Source organism: Chlamydotis macqueenii, chromosome Z, assembly GCF_036417535.1.
Source record: "Chlamydotis macqueenii isolate bChlMac1 chromosome Z, bChlMac1.mat, whole genome shotgun sequence".
Classification (NCBI taxonomy): Eukaryota; Metazoa; Chordata; class Aves; order Otidiformes; family Otididae; genus Chlamydotis; species Chlamydotis macqueenii.
Window position 1 is genome coordinate 37807162 of NC_141593.1, and position 22229 is coordinate 37829390.

Genomic DNA, 22229 nt, shown 5'->3' on the forward strand with positions numbered 1-22229 from the left:
AACTGTTACGCATGACAAAGCTCTGCTTTCCAAGCAGTGGCTAAACATCTGCCTGCCCATGGGAAGTGGTGAGTGAATTCCTCTTTTTGCTTTGCTTGCAGGCCTAGTTTTTGCTCTCTGTATAAAGCCGTCATTATCTTGATCCGCAAGTCTCGTCATCTTCCTTCGGCTTTCTCCCATGCCTCAGGGGAGGTGAGCGAGCGAGTGGCTGCGCGGGCATTCGGCTGTTAGCCAAGGCTGTCCCAACCCGGTAAGTAAGTTGGTGCTTTTGAGGTGGAGTTCAGCACAGGAAGTGAAACTAACTCTTTTTCATCTGCACTTCCTCTTCCTTAACTGAAGAGAAGAGTAAAAATTTTGTTGGTCCTGACATTCACGTACTTTGAGGCCCTGTCAACTAGCAGCTCAGAAGTGATCCTGAGAAGCTGCTGTCAAAAAAAAAATGTTCTGGGTGAACTGTCATTTGGTGGCAACCTTTTTAATTTTCAGGTTTATTTCTCTCTCAACCACCCTACATCGGTTTTCCAAGACTTCTGGTGAAATTCACGAGCTAAGCTTAATATATCAATATGTAATCCTTTCTTTGGTGTGTTTGATATGTGGTTTGTGCAGTGCTGGGTTTTTTTTTTTAATTCATATGACAGGGGACCAGAGTACTGAATGAGCACATTAGCATTGATTTTTGAAAATTCACTTTTTGCCTACTTGTGGTACTGCAGCTGCAGGTGTGGAGGCCAGGCTGGGAAGCACAGCCCTTTACAGCTTTCCCTAAAAGCAGACTCCATATTAAATAGAGAATTCTCTGCTCATGTGTCCACCCTTGATCCCAGCTCCTCTCCTGAGCAGCTTGCTAGAAGGGCAGACCACCCGGGTTTCATCTCACTGCACAGGTCAGGGAGAAGAGCTGCATCCCTCTGAGACCAGCGCTGACCAGCCAGCTCGCAGGTACCAAAGCAAAGCGCTTTCGAGACCCTCTCGACCTGGAGGCTTGGGGCCACTGGTGGTTTTTAAAGCCATTAGCAGCTGGCAGCGTGAAGCCAACTTCCAAACTGACTTTTTCACTTCGTTACAGTGACACCTGGTGTTGTATGGGAGCGTTTTCGAGAGAGAAACGTGGGACGTCAGTAAAAGCAGCACCAGAAAAGGCTTTCCACCAAAGGTCACAGGCAAGCAAATGTGCCAACTTTTGAACGCAGGTTTGGTTTTTTTTTTCAGTGTCGTTTTCTTTGTTCCACATTTATTAAGAGGAAAACAAGGGCAGACTTCCTTTTTTTTTTTTTTTTTAGATTAATAGTCTATGTGAGGTCATACACCTCATTGAGTATGGAAGTCACGTGGTGGGTGGTAAAATCAAACAGGTAAGGCATCGGAGTAGGACGTGAGAGGTTTGGGTTCTGCTGTTGCTCTCTTGCTAACCTTGTAGCTCCTGTGACCTCATGCATTTACCCTAACTTATTTATGCAGTAGACTCTGGAACTGCCAGACAGGTTCAGGACCTTTATCTATAATGGAGTAGCAAAGCACTCCTGTAAATAAAAACAAACACACATATAAAGATCACACACTAGATCAGCAGCCTGATCTAGTTGGAGATGTCCCTGCTCCTTGCAGGGAGGTTGGGCTAGATTACCCTTAAAGGTCTCTTCCAACCCAAACTACTCTATGATTCTATAAAGAAACACCCCCAACTCTCAGCCAAAATAAACATGAAGCCAGGTGAACTGGTTATGCTATGTTAATGCTAAATCGGTTTCAGAAGGTATATTTAACCATCAATACTGAAGATTGGGAAATCAAGCTCCTTTGTAGCATTACTTAACTTTAGAAAGGAGCAAAGCAGTCCTAGTTGCAGAATAACATGCCTCAGTGGTGGTGGTGTTAAAGTGGTAGATTTGGGCAGAACAGGGCTATACTCAATAGTGTACCTTATGGTAAACATACCTTTAATAGAGAAAAAAAAAATCATTAAAAAGCCCATCAAATTACAGAGGTAAAGTGGTGATAAATGTGTTCTGTTACTACGAAGGTCTAGCTTCAGTTCCAGGAACAGGATTCTTAATCTGAATTATTCTTTTAGGAAATTTCCATTTAGGCCTTAGGACAACAAGTACGTTGCAGAACAGTTACTGTCCATTATAAAGTTCAGTTTAAGTTGCTTTCATTTTTACCTAAAATTAAGAGAACTCAGACAGCAAAAAGATATTTCGTTCCTTGGAGCCAACTTGCAAATCTCATTTGACGTGCTAGGGGGCAATAAACACTAACTTGTTGTCAGGCTAATTACAGTAAAGCTGCAGGTTTATTATTTGAATTAATTTCCATACACACTACAGTGACAGCCGAAGACTCTGAAGATGAAGAGAGGCAATTGCAGGCTGTATACCTCTGTATTTCCATACGCACAAGCTCGGTGCTGTGTTTATTTCAGTTAGCTTTTTCTTTTTTTTTCTTTTTTTTTTTTCTTTTTTTATCCCCCTCTAAATGGCATTTTGGACAGACCTGGCTTGGCCTCCCTGCCTGACACCCTCAGATATTTGGCAGGGATCCTTCTCTCCATTTAAAGGCTAGAGGCATATACATTACTGTTCCCTTCAAGCTACACAATGTTCTCATTAATGGCAAGCAAAATGTCTCTGCTCAGTGGGGGAACAATGCACACTTTCAATTCCAGCTTCTATAGTAGAGAGAGGTCTGGACCATCACATGCTTGGAGTGGCAGGGGACAACAATGCCCAAAGGGACACATTTTGGAAGTGTGCTGGGTGAGGACTACAGTCCTTTTTTTTTGTCACAGCCAGTCATTTGCTAATGTGATTTTTTGAAGTAAAGTAGACAGTCATCATCTTTCTTTGGTTTCCACAGACCTTAGAAGTTCAGCCATGAGGATGTGAAAGGAGCAACTAGATCCAAAATGTAATTCTTCCTTGATGTGGAGAAATCATTACGTCAGTACTACTTATACCCAAATGCAACCCAAGCTAAGACAAAAACTGGAAAGAGTAGAAAACTTTCTGCTGAAACACCATAAAAACAATAGCTCTGAAGTTCCAGTCACTGCATAGTTTTGAGATGGCTTAATCCTTCATGTAGCACTTTCCTAAAATAGGAAGATTTTCGCATAACAGCAGCAGTCTTGCTAGACATTTATGCCAAATTCCTTATGCTCTTTTCAGAGCACAGGATTACAGTTTTAGAACATAAAGAATATATTATGTCTTCTCTCCAAATAATGCAGATACAAGCTTGTTCCATTCTGAGAGGTTCCATCGCTAACTTATTATAAGAAAGACTGAGCCACTACTGAAGAGCTGCTATCCTTTGAGCATGAGATATTAGCCATTCCCAGAGAAGGACTTTTTAAATCTTTGTCATGTAAGCAATAGTAAATCCGTTGTTTCTAAAAGAATAGATGTCTGATTTTATGGGTTTTGGTTTTCCTTGGAAATGGAAGGTTTGGGGTTATTCTGCATTCTTCCACTATAACAAACCTTTTCTCCAAGACCTGTGGCTTCATTTCATTTCACATACATCTCACAAACAGCACTCCTTGGAGGCAAGTGGTTTGTTTTATGGTTCTGGCACCAACTCTGTTGCTGCTACTGGGAATAAAACAAGAGTAATCTATTGCTGCTCCCAGTCCGAGGGTGTTTCAGCACTCACTTAAGCTAGCAGCTTCTACAATTCTACAGTGCAGAACCACTTGGTGGGACAAAAATAACTCTAAAAGGAACAAAATTACCAGCAGGCAGAGTAAGATCTATAAGGAAAAAAAAACCCCAAACCTGCTACACATGTAGCTTGCAATTACTGATTTAATAAATGCTACAAGTTTCAGTGCTGCTACATATATTAACATGTAAACTACTGATACTCTTTACAAATTCTTTTTATACGTGGTGTCCCACTTACTCACATAGGATTTAGGAAACAGCAAGCCAAACACACGAAGCATAGCTGTGACAAACTTCTGAGACTCAGAAATGCAAGCTGTCCTAAAAGCAGAGATTTCAAGTAAGTGCTGCCACTCAGTAACATGCATAATCCATATATTTTTTTGTACAAAACCACATATTTTATGTTGTATTTTTAAGAAGAATATTAAAATATTTGTTACAGCTATCAAAGTACTTTTAGTGCACTTTTAGTACTTTAGATCCTTTTAACTTGGGTTTCTAAAAATATATCAAATGCAAATGAAAGTACAGATGCCACACATAGCTGAAATTCAGGTCAAATTTTTATGTGTTGGATGTGGTTTTGAGCCTCTGTTTTCAGATCCTCAAATTCAATCTTCTTGACGACTGAATTACGAGTCCTATCTCTATTATTGGATACAGTTGTTTTCTCATTGACTTCAGTAGGAAAAAAAAAAAGAGAACTCCTGTGTGATTTAACAAATTTTAGAGGCTCCAACAGGAAAATCTGCTACCTGCAATAGGCCAAATATTTCATTTCTCATCTGTTACAGCTGATTTGTCTGAGAACGTTTTATCAATCCCTAGACAGATCTACCTCACTTCAAATACTAGCATATTTTCAGCTGTTTGAGGTTTAGGAACCCTGCTTTACACACTCACTGTATGTGACAAGAGCATGTATGCAGAGCACATACTTTCATTTTTCATAGTGTTGAATTTAACAGCTTTCAGATAAAAAGTACGCAGAAGAATGACATGAAACAGATGCTGATAGTATGCATGACCAGCTCTCTAAACACCTGATTATTAAGACTCTCCCTCCATACTACTTACAAACCTTTCCTCATTAACTCTGTAAATCAGCCTAATGCTTCCTGTAAGTAGAGGTATCTTTGCATTTCCTACCACCATCCGTTTACTTGTGAGAACTCCCGAACAAAGAAAACACTTATTATTGTAGGGCTAGAGGGTTACAAGGTGGCTCACATTCAATTATCTGCTATATTTTCCTCTATTTTCCTTGCTAATGCTATGTTTTGCATCTCAGCATCCATGTACATGCCCATTACAGGAAGAAAACACGCTATCCTTTTCCTAATTAACCAGCAGTCCTGTAAACCTTCAGAGGCTGGCATTATTTTAGTACTTCAGAGCAATACAGATTAATCAGTAGCCAAGACAAGAATAGAAGACCCTAGCCCATGCACATCTAGAACTAAATCACTGGGCAATGCTTTTTGCGTCACCTGATACTTCAAAACATTTGATGATAGGATGTCCCAGAGATGGCCGTGAAGTTTGACAAAGATTGCTATGGAATTATGCTGAGAGGCAGCACTGCGTCCATACTGGACTCTTCTTATACTGTAATGAGTCCAGACTGTCCTAAGAAATCCTTATATATAGGAATCTGGTTTTCCGGAAGCCTGTACAAGTCAACAACGACAAGTTCTGACAGCTCAAGCCTATGATAAGCATTTCCCCTTGTGAAGTGAGAATCATCTTGCATGTTTGCCGACAGTCCATTATCTAATTAATTACTGTCAGTGTTGAGTCACACTACATCAGAATTGGTAACACTCCTAAGGACAATCAGTTAACAAGAATCCAACTGTGTCAGCAGCATCATTGCATCTCCTTTATTTGTCAGATGACTAATTATTAACATCTATCATTCTCTTCTTCAGTAATGTGTTCAGTAAGGACCCACAAGGTTCAGTATAACCCCTGAAACCCCCAGTCAGTCATCCTAGGTAGATAATTTAAACTGAATCTCAAGATCCTGCAGGCATGGTGGTATTATTATTTCCTCTCTTTTGAAGTTTGCAAACACAAATTCATTATTCTTCGGGGAAAAAAAAAAAAAAAAAGAGACAGAAATCTTTCAAAATCTCAATTAAAAACTCTAAATATGCAACTACACTAAAGATTGCCTCAGAAATCTCTTTGATGACTTCTGATCACCTTCCTTTTTTCTTGTTTTCTCATCTATATATGATTTTTCTGAAGATCAGGATTTAAAGTAGTTCTATCCTTGCGTAATCCTCTATTCAACAAGTTCATCACAAAAAAAACCCTTCCTTGAAATTCAGAACTACTACTTAAAAGTCTTAGAAAAAGAATATCTTATTCTAATTCCAAATATGTTCGGACTTCAGACAAAATTAAACAAGAAAACTAAAATTGTTCCTTTTATTCCTGTTAGAGGTGTCTCCAAGAAAATACAAACTCCTTTTTCCTCTAACAGCAAATGTGCCCAAACTCCAAGTCAGCAATTTTGCAAGCTGACTCACAACCACCATCATGTACAGTTTTAGATGCAGCAATCATATCCAGCAGCGTATCTTTTTAACTGCAGTTAGGACCAAAACCAGAACGCTTGCCAGAATCAAAAGTTGTCTTCAGAGAGGCTGGACTAACATCAGCCTGCTACCACTGCGGTTGTGCTTACTCACAGCAAACTTTCATCAACTGCCTGCCTAAACTCCGCACAGAGCATTGGTTGTGCGACATGAAGATGCTAATTTCAGAGGACTTAATGTTTGTGTTTCCTTGCTACACATTGCTCATCTCTGCAGTGTTGCTCTTCCCCAGTACTGACAGGTTGTGTCACCACTTTGAGAAGAGAGCCCTTCCCCATATTTTCTCATTATACAGCTCCTGCCAGTTCCATGACACATTTTCCCATCATTTCAGGATTTCCTTTCACCTTTGGGCAAAGGGCTAGACCATTACCTAATTTTTCCAAGTCGAAGAACATTTCCCATACGTATGTCACTTTCAAAAGCCAAGTTCACTTTTGTTGACACTCATGGTTTCCTCTTCAGAGAGACACTTTCTGAGGCTAACTCCAGATTACTTACTGTACGCCACAACCAGTCGGTCATCTGCAGTGCGTGTGTGATATTCCTTTCACTCTGTCTTTACCAACGTCAGGTGGCAGGACAACAGGCAATGTCACACGAAGTCAGATGTCACTGCTGTCCTGTGGGGAGGACTTATCTGTCAATGCAATGTGACCTTCAGACCAATTTCCAGTCACTTCTAAACACACCTCATTTTCTGCCACTAAGCACCTCTTGGTGCTTTACAGCCTCACTGACTCTTCCAAGACAAACCATTGCTCTTCTACAAATTTTAAACTTTCAAATATCTTAGTTTTGTTAGTTCCAGTTAAGTGAAAGAACTAGTATGTTAAATTACAAAACTAGCACTTTAGCTTATAAACATTATAGAGTGGGTGGAGAAACGAGATGGACTGTTTGGGTCATCAGTCCTAGCCCTTTATGACTGCAAACAACGCTGATAAGCAATCCCAGAAAGAAACAGAATACCACCTGAACAGTTAGTAAACTTTAGACTTTGTCTCCATGAAAAGCTACAAAAGTCATGATGCATCACAGGAACAGAGAGGACCACTAGAATGTTTTTCAATAGTTTACAGATAGTGGTTATCACAAAACATTTTTAAAAAACCTACCTATGCAAAAGATCTACATAGGACAGGAAAATGAAACTAATCTTAGGGAATCAAATTCCTCAACAGCAGAATGGCACCACAGAAAAGGAAGAACAACAAAAAAAAACCCAAACCATAAGAAATCAAGCAGATTATTAATCCTTAAGAGATTATTACAAAAGTATGGTTTAGATATTAAGATACAAACTTACAAATAATTTAGAAAAGGTAAAACAGTGTTTTAATGCACAATACAAAAGTTAATCTAATTAAATAAAAGATAATAAAAGTTTATTCTTAAGGCCTTATGTGTAGTGACAAGCACCTACACAGTTAAGAAAAAAAAACAGTAAGAGTCCACCATGCCAAGCGATTGCAAGAATTCTGCTATTGCCTGTTACTGTTAATACTACAGTTGTCCTTTAAACTACAACAGTTTCTAGGCTACTGACTGCTGAATGTCTCAGTATTCTACATCTTGGTAACTACATTTTCTTTAATGTCAACTGCAGCAGCCACAGGGTGGCTATCTCTACCCAAAGGATAAAGTTTCAGTATTTCCCCCATTGTTGGGGAGGGAATAATCCCAGAGCTGAAGTCTGTCAAAATTCATTTGAAGAAGGTAGTTCAGGAATGAAATTTTTCCATGCCCACGACTGCAAATTAGGCAGAACACCAAAGCAAACGTGTAGCTGTTATGCAGTTAGTAAAAAAGACACAGTATATTATAATATGTTAAACCATTTAATTACTAGGAAGTACTTCTTCAGCTTTATTTATAGAGGTAGCAGACTACACATAAGAAATCAAACCATCCTGAATCCCATAAAAGACAGTTACTCCAAATTCAGTTAAGTTTTTCCTAGAGCTTAATCTACATTTAAATAACCCCTAGAAAGAACTGAAAAACAGGAACAGAGTAACTACATAAGCATCACTACACTACACAAGTGTTTTCACATCACAGCAAACTACACTAGATCTGCAGTCAAAGGAAAAGAAAGTGCGAGACGTGTTACAAGAAATTCTAGAAAGTCTTCAGTTCAGCTTTATTCTTTTCAAAACATTGCTAGTAACAAGGTCACGAATTTGTAATGCATACTTACCTATGTAAACAGGCATTAACTGCCCATGACCTGTGCTGGTGATAGTATTTAGACCCACTTTTTTTTTTGCACAGAAAAGAAACAACAGGCGTAAGGGTAATGACCACTTGGTATTTTCACCCTGTTTGGAAACTCATTGACAGAAGTTGCACATTCCTCCTTCAGCAAACTATTACAGCTGGGTTAGCTCTTCCTTTCTATGACAAGATTCTCCATTTATTCTAACTTTCATGTAGCATTCCAAGTGGCAATACAAGAGTCGCATAATATTGACTTCAGAAGAATTACACAAAGAGGCCTTATTCCAGAGAAACAGGAAGCCGTTACATGTATGCAAGAAATAACTATGCTTAAAGATTGAATTTCTGAATCTTTTTACAATAAATTCTGCTCTTAATACAATTTTTTTTTAATACAAAACACTGCACAAGCATCATAATACATACTGCCAACATTTATAGGCAAGGACCTTAGTTGTCAAATCAGGTTTTCAGAGCAGTTTGAGGCAAATATTGGTTTACCACTTTTGTGGTAAATTGCACAGTCTCTCACATAAACTCAACCTTTTATATCTCTGTCCTTTCAAAGTTCATACTTTTAAATTGTTCTTCAAGCACATCAGAATCTTCATCACTGTCCGTACTACTGAAGTTTCTATGAAAATCCAGCTCATCCTCCAATCCACTGCTCTCTTGGCCATTTTCAGTAGTCACACTCTCAGTCTTGTCTTGTCCCTTATCAATCCTGCAGAAAGCAAGAAGATGTCATCACCACCCAATTTTGGAATTTATTTTTCTTCTAAGCAAGAAAGGGATGGAAAGTAGAATATTCTACTGGGGATGGAGCAGGGCGGGAGGTGGGGAGGAGGAGGAGAGGGACTACTCTAAGTTACTTTCACGTTGAATAGGAAAGTATAAAAGACAGTAAAGGAAAGAGTCTGTGAATAAAAAAAAATATATACACAAACAGTTTGACCAACAAAGCAACTGCTGGCCAGTTGTCACAAACTAGAAAAATAATATAGAATGCTAAATAAAAAGAGAATGCTAGTAATTTTTAAAAACCCCAAAAGACTGCTAAATATATTATGATAACTGTGCTCAATATCAGTCCTTGTTTAGTTTTTCTGTTCAGTAGTAACTGAATCATTAAATGAAGACAAAACGCAAACAGTAAATTGGCTTATGTGTATTTTATGGTGTTCTATACCAAAATACATTTTGAAGTGCCTTGTTCCTAAGGAAGATACACAATTTAACCTTTTATATTAAAATAAGGTGTCTTATCCAAGTGAGGCTTTGATTTTTGGCCCAGCCCCACTAAAACTAACAGGCACTTCACCCCTAGTTTCAGCAAAAGAAAGTGACAGTGATGACTCCTACTGGTTCCTGTCAGGATTATTCAGAATTTGACACAAAGTGCAAAAGCTTCTTGGCAGTTTCCAAACAAACTTTATTAAAAAGAGAATAAATAGTACAGTACTGAAGCTATGTAACCTATGAGTTACTTACGGAATTACTATTTCTTCTTCTTTTCCACATTTAGCACAAACTTCTAGTTTACCAGCACATGGTCGACAAATAATATGGTATGGATCTTTTACAGTCTTCTGGAGGCACTTCACACTGTTAAGAGACAGAAAACATGATTAAAAAATGTTTGTGGACACTTACTAAACATTCTGTGTTCAAAGACTATATAGACATACTTTTCAAAGGAGGAACAATATGTTAGAGGCCAGTTTCATGTGAAACTGGTGTTTTAACAAGCAGCATTATAAAAATCATTGCCTGTCTTCTCTCTCCTGTAACTATTTCAGGAAGAATTATTAAAACGAGAACTGATGAAGAAATATAAAATCAAGAATTTTTATTTTTAAAGTGACAGAAGAAACTTTTCCATTCGTGGTTTTACTTCAAGAGCTACATAACTACTTCTTCTGGTGTAATGATAAAAGAAAATAAGAATATGGTATAAAAAGATGCATGCATTTTACGAATAAAAAACTTTCAATTACAACACTACAATGTCTTCCTCTTGAACTTCCCAGAGTATAAACAAAGCCAGTGCTGGACTTTGCTTTCTATGAACACAAGCCTGGACAGAACTGTATTCTGAATTAACACAACCTAATTACGTAGCAGTTTCTGGATAAAACTCTGCAGATTAAGTTATTTCTAAAATGCTATGGCATAACATTGAGCTAACATTTCTAAAGCCTTGAATTTTTGGAGAACAGAACCCACAACTATATATCCAGTGTAATGCAGGTGTCCTAAAACTCACTCTTTCTTGGTCCCTCAGGCACTCAAAAGTCTGTCAGGAAAGACATGCAGTTCTGAACAGTAGATTTGCAGACTTGACAAAAACAAGCTGAAGAAAAATATTAAGTGTTTTTGCATGCCATAAGGAGAGATGCACTACCTAGCATCTAGTGAAACAGAATTTTCACTTGCTTTCTCAAATTCCATTCCTAAGTACTGCTGTCTTCTCTCTATCTTCATCTAGGCTCTGCTGAGCTTTCATTATTAAGATGAGCATATCCAATTCCTTAAGAAGCTTAAAATCACAAGAATTGCTGTACGACACCTTTGACAAAAGCAAAGTCTGAACTGCCTAGTGTTTCTGGTCTTCCCTCTGCCCCAGGAAAAACCTACAGTTAGATGTCACTGGAAATACCCACTTAGTTTGGGGTTTTTTTTGTTTGGGTTTTTTTTTTCTTCTATGTTCAGTTGCATTAGTATTAAAAAAATGTCCACGCCTCTTCCCAGCCATGTCACACAAAACAGGGGCACTATCAATGCAAAGCTGATAGACTTCTTAAATTTTTAAAATAGTTTAATTTGTAATACTTACATATTTGAAATAAAAGTAAAGTAGGAATAACTTGTGGTTGTACAAACAATAATAATTTTGAAGATGTTAAAAAAACCTAAAAATAAGTTGAGGTACAAAGAAGTCCTTAATTCCCATCATCTGTGACATGAAGAATTAATATTTTTCTGTGCAGTCACATTTTTAATGTTTAGAATGTGTTTACTTCATCCAGAAGCTTCACCCATTGAAAATCTTCATAGTTTTGTCCTTTCAGAACAGCAGCCCACTCAACCATTGCACTGCTGTAGGACGCGCAAGAAAAGACCACCTGTAGAGCCAGAATGGTGTGCAGCCCAATTTAATTGTTCAAAAAGATGAAGGAAAACATCACATATTCTGTCACAATGCCACTTTTTCTATTTCCAGTGCTTCTCTGATTTACGTGCTTTTTTGCCTGCTTTTTCTCCTTTGGACACAGGCAGAGAAGAGGCAAAAGAACCAGATCCATCTCCACATGATTTGTTACAGCTCATTACCTTTAAACAGGATGCACATAGTCATTTGAGAAAGAGTTAAAAAAAAAAAATTCCAACTTTATCCATGGTGAACAGAACCCAGAATGTTTACTTTGAGAGCCAGTGAGACTTCTATCTAATCAAAATAGGGTTTTTTTTTCACATAAAAGGGCAAAATCTTTTACTAAAACAAAAATATTTGTTGCATATGTTTTTATACTAAAAAGTGAAACTTATTCCAAGTGGGGGATATAGTATGAACAAACATTCCTACTGAAAATCAAAATAAAATAGACCATCATTCAGGAAACTGCACACATACATTTACAGTACCTCTTCAAGCTGTTTGTAAGTATTTCAGAAGTATCTAACTGAGAACAACACACAAATGCAGCACTGTAGTTTCTTTGAGTTCAGCACTTCATTGTTGAAACGCTAGCTGTGTCTGCAACCACAGAGGTAAGGACCTTTGCAGCTGAGCAAGTAAGAAGGACGCAGAGAGTATTTGCTTTAGAAAATTAACCTATCACAAAGCTATAAAATATTTCAAGGTATTTATCATCTTTGTTATGTACCTATCCAAAACCACCTAATACAGAACTGTATGCAAGCAACGCTAAACATTTAATATTTAGCATTATAGTTTCGTATACAAAAAGAGAAAACATGCTAAGAGGTAATAAAACATTGCAAAGTATTGCAAACATTTTGTAGGAACTGAGGCCTCAGTAATGCTGAGAACAGTGTTGCTCATGAGTTTTGATATGACACAGAATTATACTCTTCCTCTTCTCATTTCTCTCTTAGTCTTTGTGAACTACAAAAGTTAAGAGATGTGCAGATTCTGCTACTATTGACTTGCAACAAGGCCTCGGAAAATCATGTTACAACTAGTTCAGGTTTGACTTGTTGTTGAGGAGGACACAGTGATGGCTTTGGAAACTTACAAGTACACAGTTCAAGCATTTTAAAAGCAAAGAGGGAAGAAGACGCTTTTCCACTGTGTTTTCTTTTCAAATGTTGGAGATAAAAGACTAATGAATCAGGAAATTAACATTGCATATATATTGTCATTGCAGACTCCACATTTGAAGAACATCATATAGTAGCAGCTACTTCTTGTGAGTTTCCAAAACATTCACAAACTAGACTATCAGTGATTAACACTAAGTACCTTAACTTACCATTTTTTAGGTTTTGATAGTAGCTTGTACTTGCTGAATTTTACCCGCCACTCCAAGATACCTTTGCAATGCTGACACACTCCATCATGAAGCTTAGCATTTATTTTCTGAACAAATAGATAAAAATTGAAGTAAGTATACATTGAATATTTCCTACTTTTATGAGTATAAACTTGCTTAGAAAGCCTTTCCATGCATCATGTAATTAATACAGTATTTAGAAAGATGTTTGATATTAACATAAGCACTTCATGTACAGTTACTATTAGTAAATTTACTTCAGTGGAAAGAGTGCTGAGGCAGTCTTCTACTTTGAGTAGTCTTCATTATTATTATCATAAAGTTAATATTGTTAATCGTAGTACTTATTTATGTTATTATATCATTATTTTGTTATTATTCTTTTATCTCTAGAGATTTTAAAAGACAGATATAAGTAGAAATGAGCCCTGAAATAAGCAGTTTTTAGCCAAAGAAGACAAATCACAAGACTTACTTGTGATTAACTTACTATTGCGTAAGTTACCACTATACTACACACTTTAAGTAAGTAGTCTCAGGATTTTTTTTTCTCAGATCAATCAAGCAGAATTCACACATTCTTTGCGGTCAAATAATTCGGTCTCTTTCATCATAAACTTCCTTTATGAAAAAGTAGTATACTTTTGCTCTCAAGTTAAGATTAAAACCTCAAAATGATCATTTAAACTATGGTATATTTTCAAGAATATAAAGTTTACCTTTAGATCTTCTACAACATTTTGTGTTTAGTTTGCTCAGGAATACAAAATGTCTGGTACTACTTGCACAAGGGAAGTTGTTCTGAGATGGGAAGTAGTACCAAACCACACCGCTACCTTAAATAGCAAGCAACACAGACTTTCATTTCTTCTCTATCTAAAAACGTCAGCAGTAACTTTATCTATCATAAAAATAGAAATTTCAGAATTTAAAGAAATGCATATAACAACAAAAAAAATTCTATTGTGCCTTTTAAAAGATAGCTTAAAAATGGCTACCCTACCAAAATTACATTATTAACATGGTCTAAAACACATCTAATTCTTAGAATACCTAAAAGCTCATTGGAACAGAGTTGACATTGATTAGGATTAGGGTTTATGTTACGTTTTACAAATAAACTGAAAAGTAATTCCGTGCATACGGTAGCTTCTGAAACAACTTCCCGTTTTTATGACCCATGAGAGCTTCTCACTACTCCACAAAGTTCTACTTCAATACAACATACAAAAGAATAAGCTTAGCTTTAAAAATACAGTATCGTATTCTATTTCAAAAAATGCATGTGGCAGAAGAAATGCTACATACGAGTGAAACTATACTACGGGACTTGTTTTCCCTTGTTTCAATTTTTACTAAACTTCAACCATTCAGTATAAGTTTCGCCATGGTGCAGTTAACTGAAGGTGTGGTGATTCTTTTGTGGTTCAGTTAGAAGACAGTAAATTTTTTTTCAAATGATCAAATACAAACTTGGCATGTCAATTAAAAAAAAAAAAAAAGGAAGAAAGAAACAAGGTTTTGCAGAATGCTTGGATATTGAATACAGAAAGCTGTAGTTCTGATGTCAGCCATGCATCATGAATTACATTTTCCAAGAAACACAAACATTTGGCTAATGTGGAAACTTTCTGAGAGAACAAAATAATTGGCAAGTTCTCAGCAGGTATCTGTTAAAGCAATTCAAGCTGCTGTCCGCACTGACCGTGTTCATTCTTTCAAAATTCATGCAATTTGAAAATAAGCCTTCTTTTCAGTGCTTCACTAGCACAAAGTAAGCCTTCAAGTAGTATAGCCTGAATAAGCTTCTAATAACCTGCAAATTAGCCTGAACTTCCAAGTTCCCCCTGATTTGCATTAATTAGTAACGCAGGAGGGGAGAATGACACAAACACTGCAATTTGGATTCCCAGGTGTTCTTTATTGTGATCAACTATTTTTAGTATTGTTATGGCAGAAACCAATAAGCATCAAAAGATTGCAATAGTTTAAGCTGAAGACTGCTGGTTGTCTTTCCAAAGGAGCTAGCTTCCTTGCTGAAAACTACCGAGTTTCCAATAATATGCCCTGACATCACGTCTGGGGACAGGAGCCCTGTTACTAAGCGATGCAGGGACAGGCTCAGCAATGTGTAATGTACTTAGAATGCAAGAGGCCACGCTCAGGACTGTATGTGGCATAAACAGGGCAGAAGAAGAAAATGGGAACTACTTTCACCTCTCATCTGAAGGAAATCCAAAGTTTGTGGAACAGGCAGCCTATTACAAATTCTGCTAAATATTTGCTATGGAACAAGGAAATACACATAATTATTATTAATAGAGCTTTACAAAGCTCTTCCCCCTCTAAATATGCTTATCATCTGGCCCCAGAATACACAACAATCATATGGTGATTAATTTTTTTTTTGTTGTTTTTACCACACAAACTAAAACACAGGCCATCCCAAATGCTGAAGATGCCTTTTCATGTTACTCGTAGTATAGATCTTTGCATGAAAATATGACCTCATAGCAAGGCCAAGAGACTAGTCATGTGGCATAAAGACTTCTTCACCTTTGCTTCAAACAACAAAGCCCTGCATCTTATCTGATGCCCTCATCCCAAAGATTAGTCCTCCCTTTATATTAATACATTGTTTCATCACTAAAAAAAAAGGTTTCAGAAGAGAAGTCACACACAAGAGGCTCTAAAGTAAAGTAAAATAATTGCACAGCAACAATCACATTATCCACATAAAGGCAATTAATCTTTACCAGAGCTGATCTGTGATTTGGATTACTTCTACACAGTCACATTTGAACTGTTCTGTTTTCTTGGTATGATCAGCGACACCTCAAATATCCAGTGCAAAGATCAATATTAAGAACACCAACCAAAATGCTGGCTAAGAGTCTTCTGACATTAAATTAGAGTGTAGCCCTGAAGATCACATTTATGTGTAACTTAAGATCCTGATCCAGGCATAACAACGCTTGGACTTTTCAACTTAAGCCACTTGTAGGACCACAAATGTTAACACATCAACTCAAAGAAACCACATGGTATCTGCTCAGAAGGTAACAACTGGAAGAAAACAAACAGCTTTTAAGTTTTAATTTCCTCCTTCTAATAGACGCACATACAGCACAAGCCCTTCCTCCCCGCCAGCGATTTCCTGTATTTTTCACTCAGTGTTGGCACTTCAAGTATGGGGTGGTGTAGTTAATCATTGGCTCAGCACATCTGAATGTAAGAGAGACTGTGACTCTACAATGCCCCTACCAGGCTGTTGACTTAGAAAGTCAATAGACAATGATCGACGGATGTAGAGCAAGCAAGTAGGGAGATTTACCGAGTTTAACCTTGACTTGTGTTTATCTTTTAAGTTTATTTTGCTCAGAAAAAAAATGCCCAATATCTAAATGTTACTATTACTAAAACAAGTTGATAATTTACTGTGGTTTTCTACACTAAATTCAACAATTCCTTTGACCCATCATATCACTTTAAAAAGCAATGTAGACTTGAAGAAGCAAAGAAAGCTGTCCCTAATTAAAAATTTGGATAAGCTGTTTTTTCAGATTTTTGAAATCACCAAAGAACACATGAGAGTAAGTTCTCATAACAAATCAGAAGAGAAACTTCCCTGATAGCTCATTTTCCAGTCACAACGGGGAAGTTTTTAGTTAAATGAAAGAAATCCTTCTGCTGCTCACTTTTCCCATTAATATTCATTTTTTAGTACATTTTGTACCTTGTTTAAACTTTCACATACTTGTATTTTCTTCCTTTTGCCCATTTAATAGCTTACTTTCCTTTAAGAACACAAAAAAACCCCAACAACTCAAAGAAAGACCTGAACAGGGTTTGTCAATTTCATTATTCCCTTCCAACTTTTCTACCCAGCTCTTACACAAGCAGTTAGCTCTGATACACAAGGAGGTGGCAGTGCTTAAGGTCTGAAATAGATTTATTGGTCTGAGAACTACTCTGACAGGTTACATTCTGTTTCTGTCACAGCGGTTTCTCTGTTACTTTTTTTAATGTGCATTTCCCTGTTTTTGTCAATAGCTCTTTCTTCTTTTGTCATACTTCCCTCCAAGGACAAGGGCAACTCATCCAGTGCTTACAGTATGTCTATATATTCTCCAAAGAAATTACAGTTATGCAATACAGACATACATAAACAGTCTTAAAGTATACAGTCACAAAATATTGCATGTGCGTATTACATACAAACTGTCAGGTCAACTGCATTAACAAAACAGCATCCTCTGTAGGCTCATGTAACCCAATATTAAATCAGTTAACAAGTTGCCAAAAGCAGTTCAGAACGTATTAAAGTAAACACATGCACCTACACCTACTAACTTGGCACACAAAATAATCCCTAGCTTAAGCTTGCATTAAAGCACACACAAGCAGGATGTAATGAGGGGGTTTCAAGGAAGCCTCACTGTCTGCTTAGAAGTTTCTAATTATGTGTGAACCTAGGGTATTTTGATTTACTCTATTGAAAGCAGACTCCTACTACTGAGCACACTTCAGTGGTCTATTCTGCTGTAAATGAATGCAACGTCAACGCAATGCACAAGCTTCCTGTCAGAAGCATAGGTGATACTGCTTCAATCAACAAAGCTGAATGCAGCACTTCTGAATAACTACACTGCTCAGAAAAACAAAACTCCACAGGATCTCCAGCACATGACTACATAGCAGGTAGAGCAGATCAGCACAGACTAACAAATGTGAAACTCTAATAGCAGACAGCAGCTTTTCAGGGTTATAATACACATTTCACCGACTGAAATCAAGTGCTTACAAAGAGCTTCGCTTGCTCACATATTGTATCAGTATTACTTTAAAAATCTATCTTCTACACAGATATTTTCTCATTTCTTTCTAAAGAGAAGTATATTTAACAGGATAATCAAAGCTTTAAAGTCTTCCTTAACATCCATACTGGTAACATATGGATGGTTATGCAGCTAACACTTAAGGCACTTTCATGTTTTGTTGCTGTCCGGGTTTCAGCTGGGATGGAGCTAATTTTCTTCTCAGTAGCTGCTGTGTCTTTGATTTAGTATGTGATTTGGTATGCTGAAAATACACTGATGTTATTAGTTGTTACTAAGAGATCAAGGACTTTTTCCAGCTTCCCAGGTTTTGCTAACGTGCAGGTGCAGGAAGTTGGGAAGGGTATAGCCAGTACAGCTGACCCAAACTGGACAAAGGAAGTATTCCATGCCATAGACATCTTGCTCGCTATAAAAGTGGGGTTGGCTGGTGGGCAGCTTTCTCTCTCTCTCAGGAACATGTAGTTCTGAGATTGCTGCTCAGGATAGTCTCAAGATCACTCACAGTTCTGCTTTGTGATCGCTGCTCAGGACAGGCTGTATTGGTCGTTGCGCTGTGAGAAATTATGCATTGTTCATTTCATATATTTTATTATCCCTATACTTTATTATTAGTATCTTCTTAATATATATTATTGTTGCTACTAAGTCTTCCTTTGCTGTCCTAGTAAATTATCTTTATCTCAGCCCACAAGTTTTCCTTTCTTTCCGATTCTTTCCCCTATGCCACCTGGGGGGGGAGAGGGCGAGTGAGCAGCTGCGTGGTACCTATTTGCTGGCTAGGGTTGAACCATGACAATTGCTATAGACTTTAAAACACATGAAATCAAAAGCTTTCTCTAAGCCTAATTCCAAATGCCCATACTGGAGACAAAGATGTTTAGCTTTTTTCAGATCTGTGACCACAGATCTGAAAACATGTAAGTAACCAACAAGAGAATGTACACACTTGGAAGGATTGACAGTCAGCTCCCATCCTCTTTCCCAGAAAGAACTGAACACACACTTGTGCTCTCTATCTACTCACCCTCTCATCTCTGCTGAGTTAGGTTAGAGTCCAGAACAGATGTTATACTTGCTCCTGTTCTCCCTACATGAAAGGCTATAACCCAGGCCTGAATGCACTTCTGAACCCAGAATAACAGGGGTGGCTAGAGAGTAGACTAGTCTACCAAGCTACTCTGCGTTGCAGCAAGAACAGAAGCTAACCAAACTCCACTCCTGTTACCTGACAATTCCAGTTGGCTACTGGCTTATCAATATCTCCCCTCTGAGCTTCAAGTCATGATCACTGACTCAGCATTTAAGCTCTGTACTCACCTATTCTGTTCCTACTGCCTTCCCACAGTCTTGATGAGTGTCTCTACTGAAGCAGGTCAGTTGTCTACATAGCCAGCTGAAGAACCAGCTGACATCAATGCTACGGTAAAGCTGACGTTCAGAGTTAGTAACTTTTGAAATTTAGGGAAATGTAGATTATCATCTGGGGTGTACTTAGTGAAAGAAGCAGAGAAACAGATCAGTCACTTGGGTGTAAATATGAATAACTTTGTGGTTTACTATCTTATTACAATGAAGTTCTAAACGTTCACATGGAATGCTATTTGCGTTCATGTCTAGAACTACTCCAGCTTCCATGTTGACTTATGTTATATACTTTACATAAACAAATTCCAAGATTCAATAACTAACAACACAGTGTGTCTTACCCTGTCCTGGCTCTTCCTTCTTCAGTTCATTCTAAGATGCAAGCTTTCCCAGCACTGTTGCAGGCAGTTACCCAAATACAGCAGAGGCAGTGTACTTCGCTGCACAAGGGTGCTCCACATGAACTAGCCTATTCCAGAGTAAAACTCTACTAAAGACTGATCTTCAGAGGAAAGACATGGATCTTTCAGCATGTTCAGCAAGTAATTAGATTTATGGTCTTTAAGACGAGAAAATGGATGCCAAGGTCAGTGTCAGACAGAGAGCACAAAATCTCTCAAAAAACCCCACAAAACAACTGGATAATGAAGGCCAGCAGGGAAAAGTCAAAAGGCTTAGATCGATTTCCTCTGCAGATACTGCTTCACCAAGAGAAGCAGCAATAACACTGCAAATAACCACCTCAACTCCACCCACAGCACAACCTGAAGCTACTGTAGTTGATACTCAACATCGCTGATGCAGTGCGCAAATGCAGCAGGATAAAAAATTTAAGCTAAAAAGCATTCTGCAGCCTTTCAAGACAGTATTGCATTGGACACTGTATAACAGTAGTCAAAGATAGGCCAAATACCTAAAAAAAAAAGAAAAAATAGCAGTGATTTACAGTCATTTACAGCAGTCATTAACAGTGATCCACCCTCTTTCAGCAGCTCTAAGCATTCTTCTGATCTACTGAGCTAGTGAGAGGTGGAAAGGAAGAATGCCCCACTCCTGTACTGGTCTCTGTGATCAAATTGCTACTATTTCTTCCTTTCCCTCACCACACCTTGAACGTCTGTGGTGCATGTGATCATTCTGGACCACACAAGAAATAATTTGCTTGAAACAGAAAGAAAAAAAAAGACACAAGTCCTTATCACAGTTAATGCCCACAGGAAATCCTGGCTACATTCAAAACTTTTTTAAAAAATTGTATTTGTTTCAGTGCATGGTACGGTGTAGCCAGGTCTAAATAATACAAAATATTTTAAAAAGGAAGAAAAACAGCCATGTGGGTATTAAAGTGATTACTTCAATAACAAAACTGATGTCAGAACTCAGTTCCTCTTTGAAGACTTTTCTGATAGACCAACTCTCTAGGATATTTTTGTGTATGTGTTTAGAGGCCAGACAGGAAAATACTCTCCTGATCTGGGATCAGTGACTCACAATAAATAACACTGGCAAGCCCCAGAAAGCAGCCTGTTCAACTTGCAGAACCAGTCCTACAACATCTGGGAAAAAAAAAAAAAAAAAAACAACATTAAACCACAAAACCTCCAAACTTCCCTCTTTAGTACCACTACTTTAACTTTCTACTTTCTTTCCCTCCTCTCAATTCTTTTTGACAACTCAATCAGGTTCAATTAGAGATATTGACATCACAGCAATAGCACCAGATAAGCCTCTTCCAGAACACTTGTCTATTCAGTTTAGCTTGTAGGACAAAATATCCCACTTATGTGTTGTTACTGCTCAGGCACACTATTTGGTCTTCATCCTCTCCTGCACCGCTATTACCACAACTACAAGCATCAAGCATGTTCCAAGAATATATGGTAAACCATTGCCTTTCCCTTGCTTAGAAATAAAAAGACAACAATGGTCTTTTGTAACAATAGTGTGAAAATACCAAACCATATGCGTAGCTAAAGCACCGATAAAATGTCTAGAGACACTTTTCTATGTAACTACTTGGAAAAGCCCCTTAAGAGTTTTTTAAAGCCTTGAAGCAAACATTAGTCTTTTTCAAGTTATCTCAAAAGTGATTTGTATTTATATAGATGATGGGGGCAGTTGTTTAAAATAAATTCTCACAATGTTAAGATGTCTGAAGTAAAACCACATAGTCACAAACTTTGAGAAGACCAAATATCTTTCAAGAAGTCACGTGGATAACACTCCAGGGAACGTTTGCTTACTGCTCTCACTGTACACAAGTAAATGCTTTATTTCTGTCTTCCTTTTTAATAACTCTTTGGCTGAGCTAGGGCCATGTCATAAACATGACTCTCGTGTCACACGACGTATTTGCTTACACAACGGCCTCGGACACGGGGCCAGGCGACAGCTGACGCAAAGGGCTCGTTAGGGATTACTCCCTTAACACCGCCGTGAACCTTTTGGACAGATCTGGGCCAAAGGTTTCTACACCACTGCAATGAAGCGGCTTCTCGGCTTCCACTGCTGTACGACGTCCTTTGCGACCCTGAAGTACCGGGTCCAGCCATGGCTCCACAGGCAGCCGCGCACCCAGCAGGCCGCAGAGGCTCCTGTTCACACTTCCACCACCTTTCCACCGCTCCACCGCCTGAAGAAGGGGTCACCCCCGCCGCCGCCTCTCCCCCGGCCCGGCCCGGCCAGGCCCAGGGCTCTGCCGGGCGGGGCGAGGAGGGGCCGGGCCGGTCCCGGGGCCGGGGCCGGGGCCGCCCCGCGGCCTACCTTGCGCCGGGCGCTGGTGTCGTACTTGTCGTTCTTGAAGGCGCGCGCGTTCTGGTGGCGCTGGGGCCGCGTGCGCGACACGTTCCCCTTCTCCGTGCTCATCCCCCCCCACGGCAACTGTCACCGCCGGCGACACCTGCCCCGGAACTGCTCCCCGGCCCCGCCGCCTCGCCATTGGCCCGCGGCCGGCGCGTGTACCACCCCTCCGCCCACGGCGGTTCGCTGCCGCTTCGCCGCTTCCCG

General features: G+C 38.7%; 2 protein-coding genes across 2 annotated transcripts in view; both read right to left on the bottom strand.

The window, feature by feature from the left end:
• The window catches only part of ANXA1 (annexin A1), a 419725-nt gene extending 416195 nt beyond the window's left edge, over window positions 1-3530 (bottom strand). The window contains exon 1 of the mRNA XM_086771555.1: window positions 3522-3530. The gene's annotated coding sequence lies outside the window, so the exon portion shown is untranslated. The remainder of the gene's footprint in view (window positions 1-3521) is intronic.
• A 4869-nt stretch (window positions 3531-8399) lies between these two features.
• CZH9orf85 (chromosome Z C9orf85 homolog) lies at window positions 8400-22124 on the bottom strand. The gene is made up of 4 exons (XM_086770460.1): window positions 21987-22124; window positions 12997-13103; window positions 9992-10105; window positions 8400-9224 (listed from the first exon to the last, which is right to left on the bottom strand). Exons 1-4 carry the CDS (start codon window positions 22086-22088, stop codon window positions 9047-9049), a joined length of 501 nt encoding a protein of 166 aa, XP_086626586.1. The 5' UTR covers window positions 22089-22124; the 3' UTR covers window positions 8400-9046.
• Between the last annotated feature and the right edge of the window lie 105 nt (window positions 22125-22229).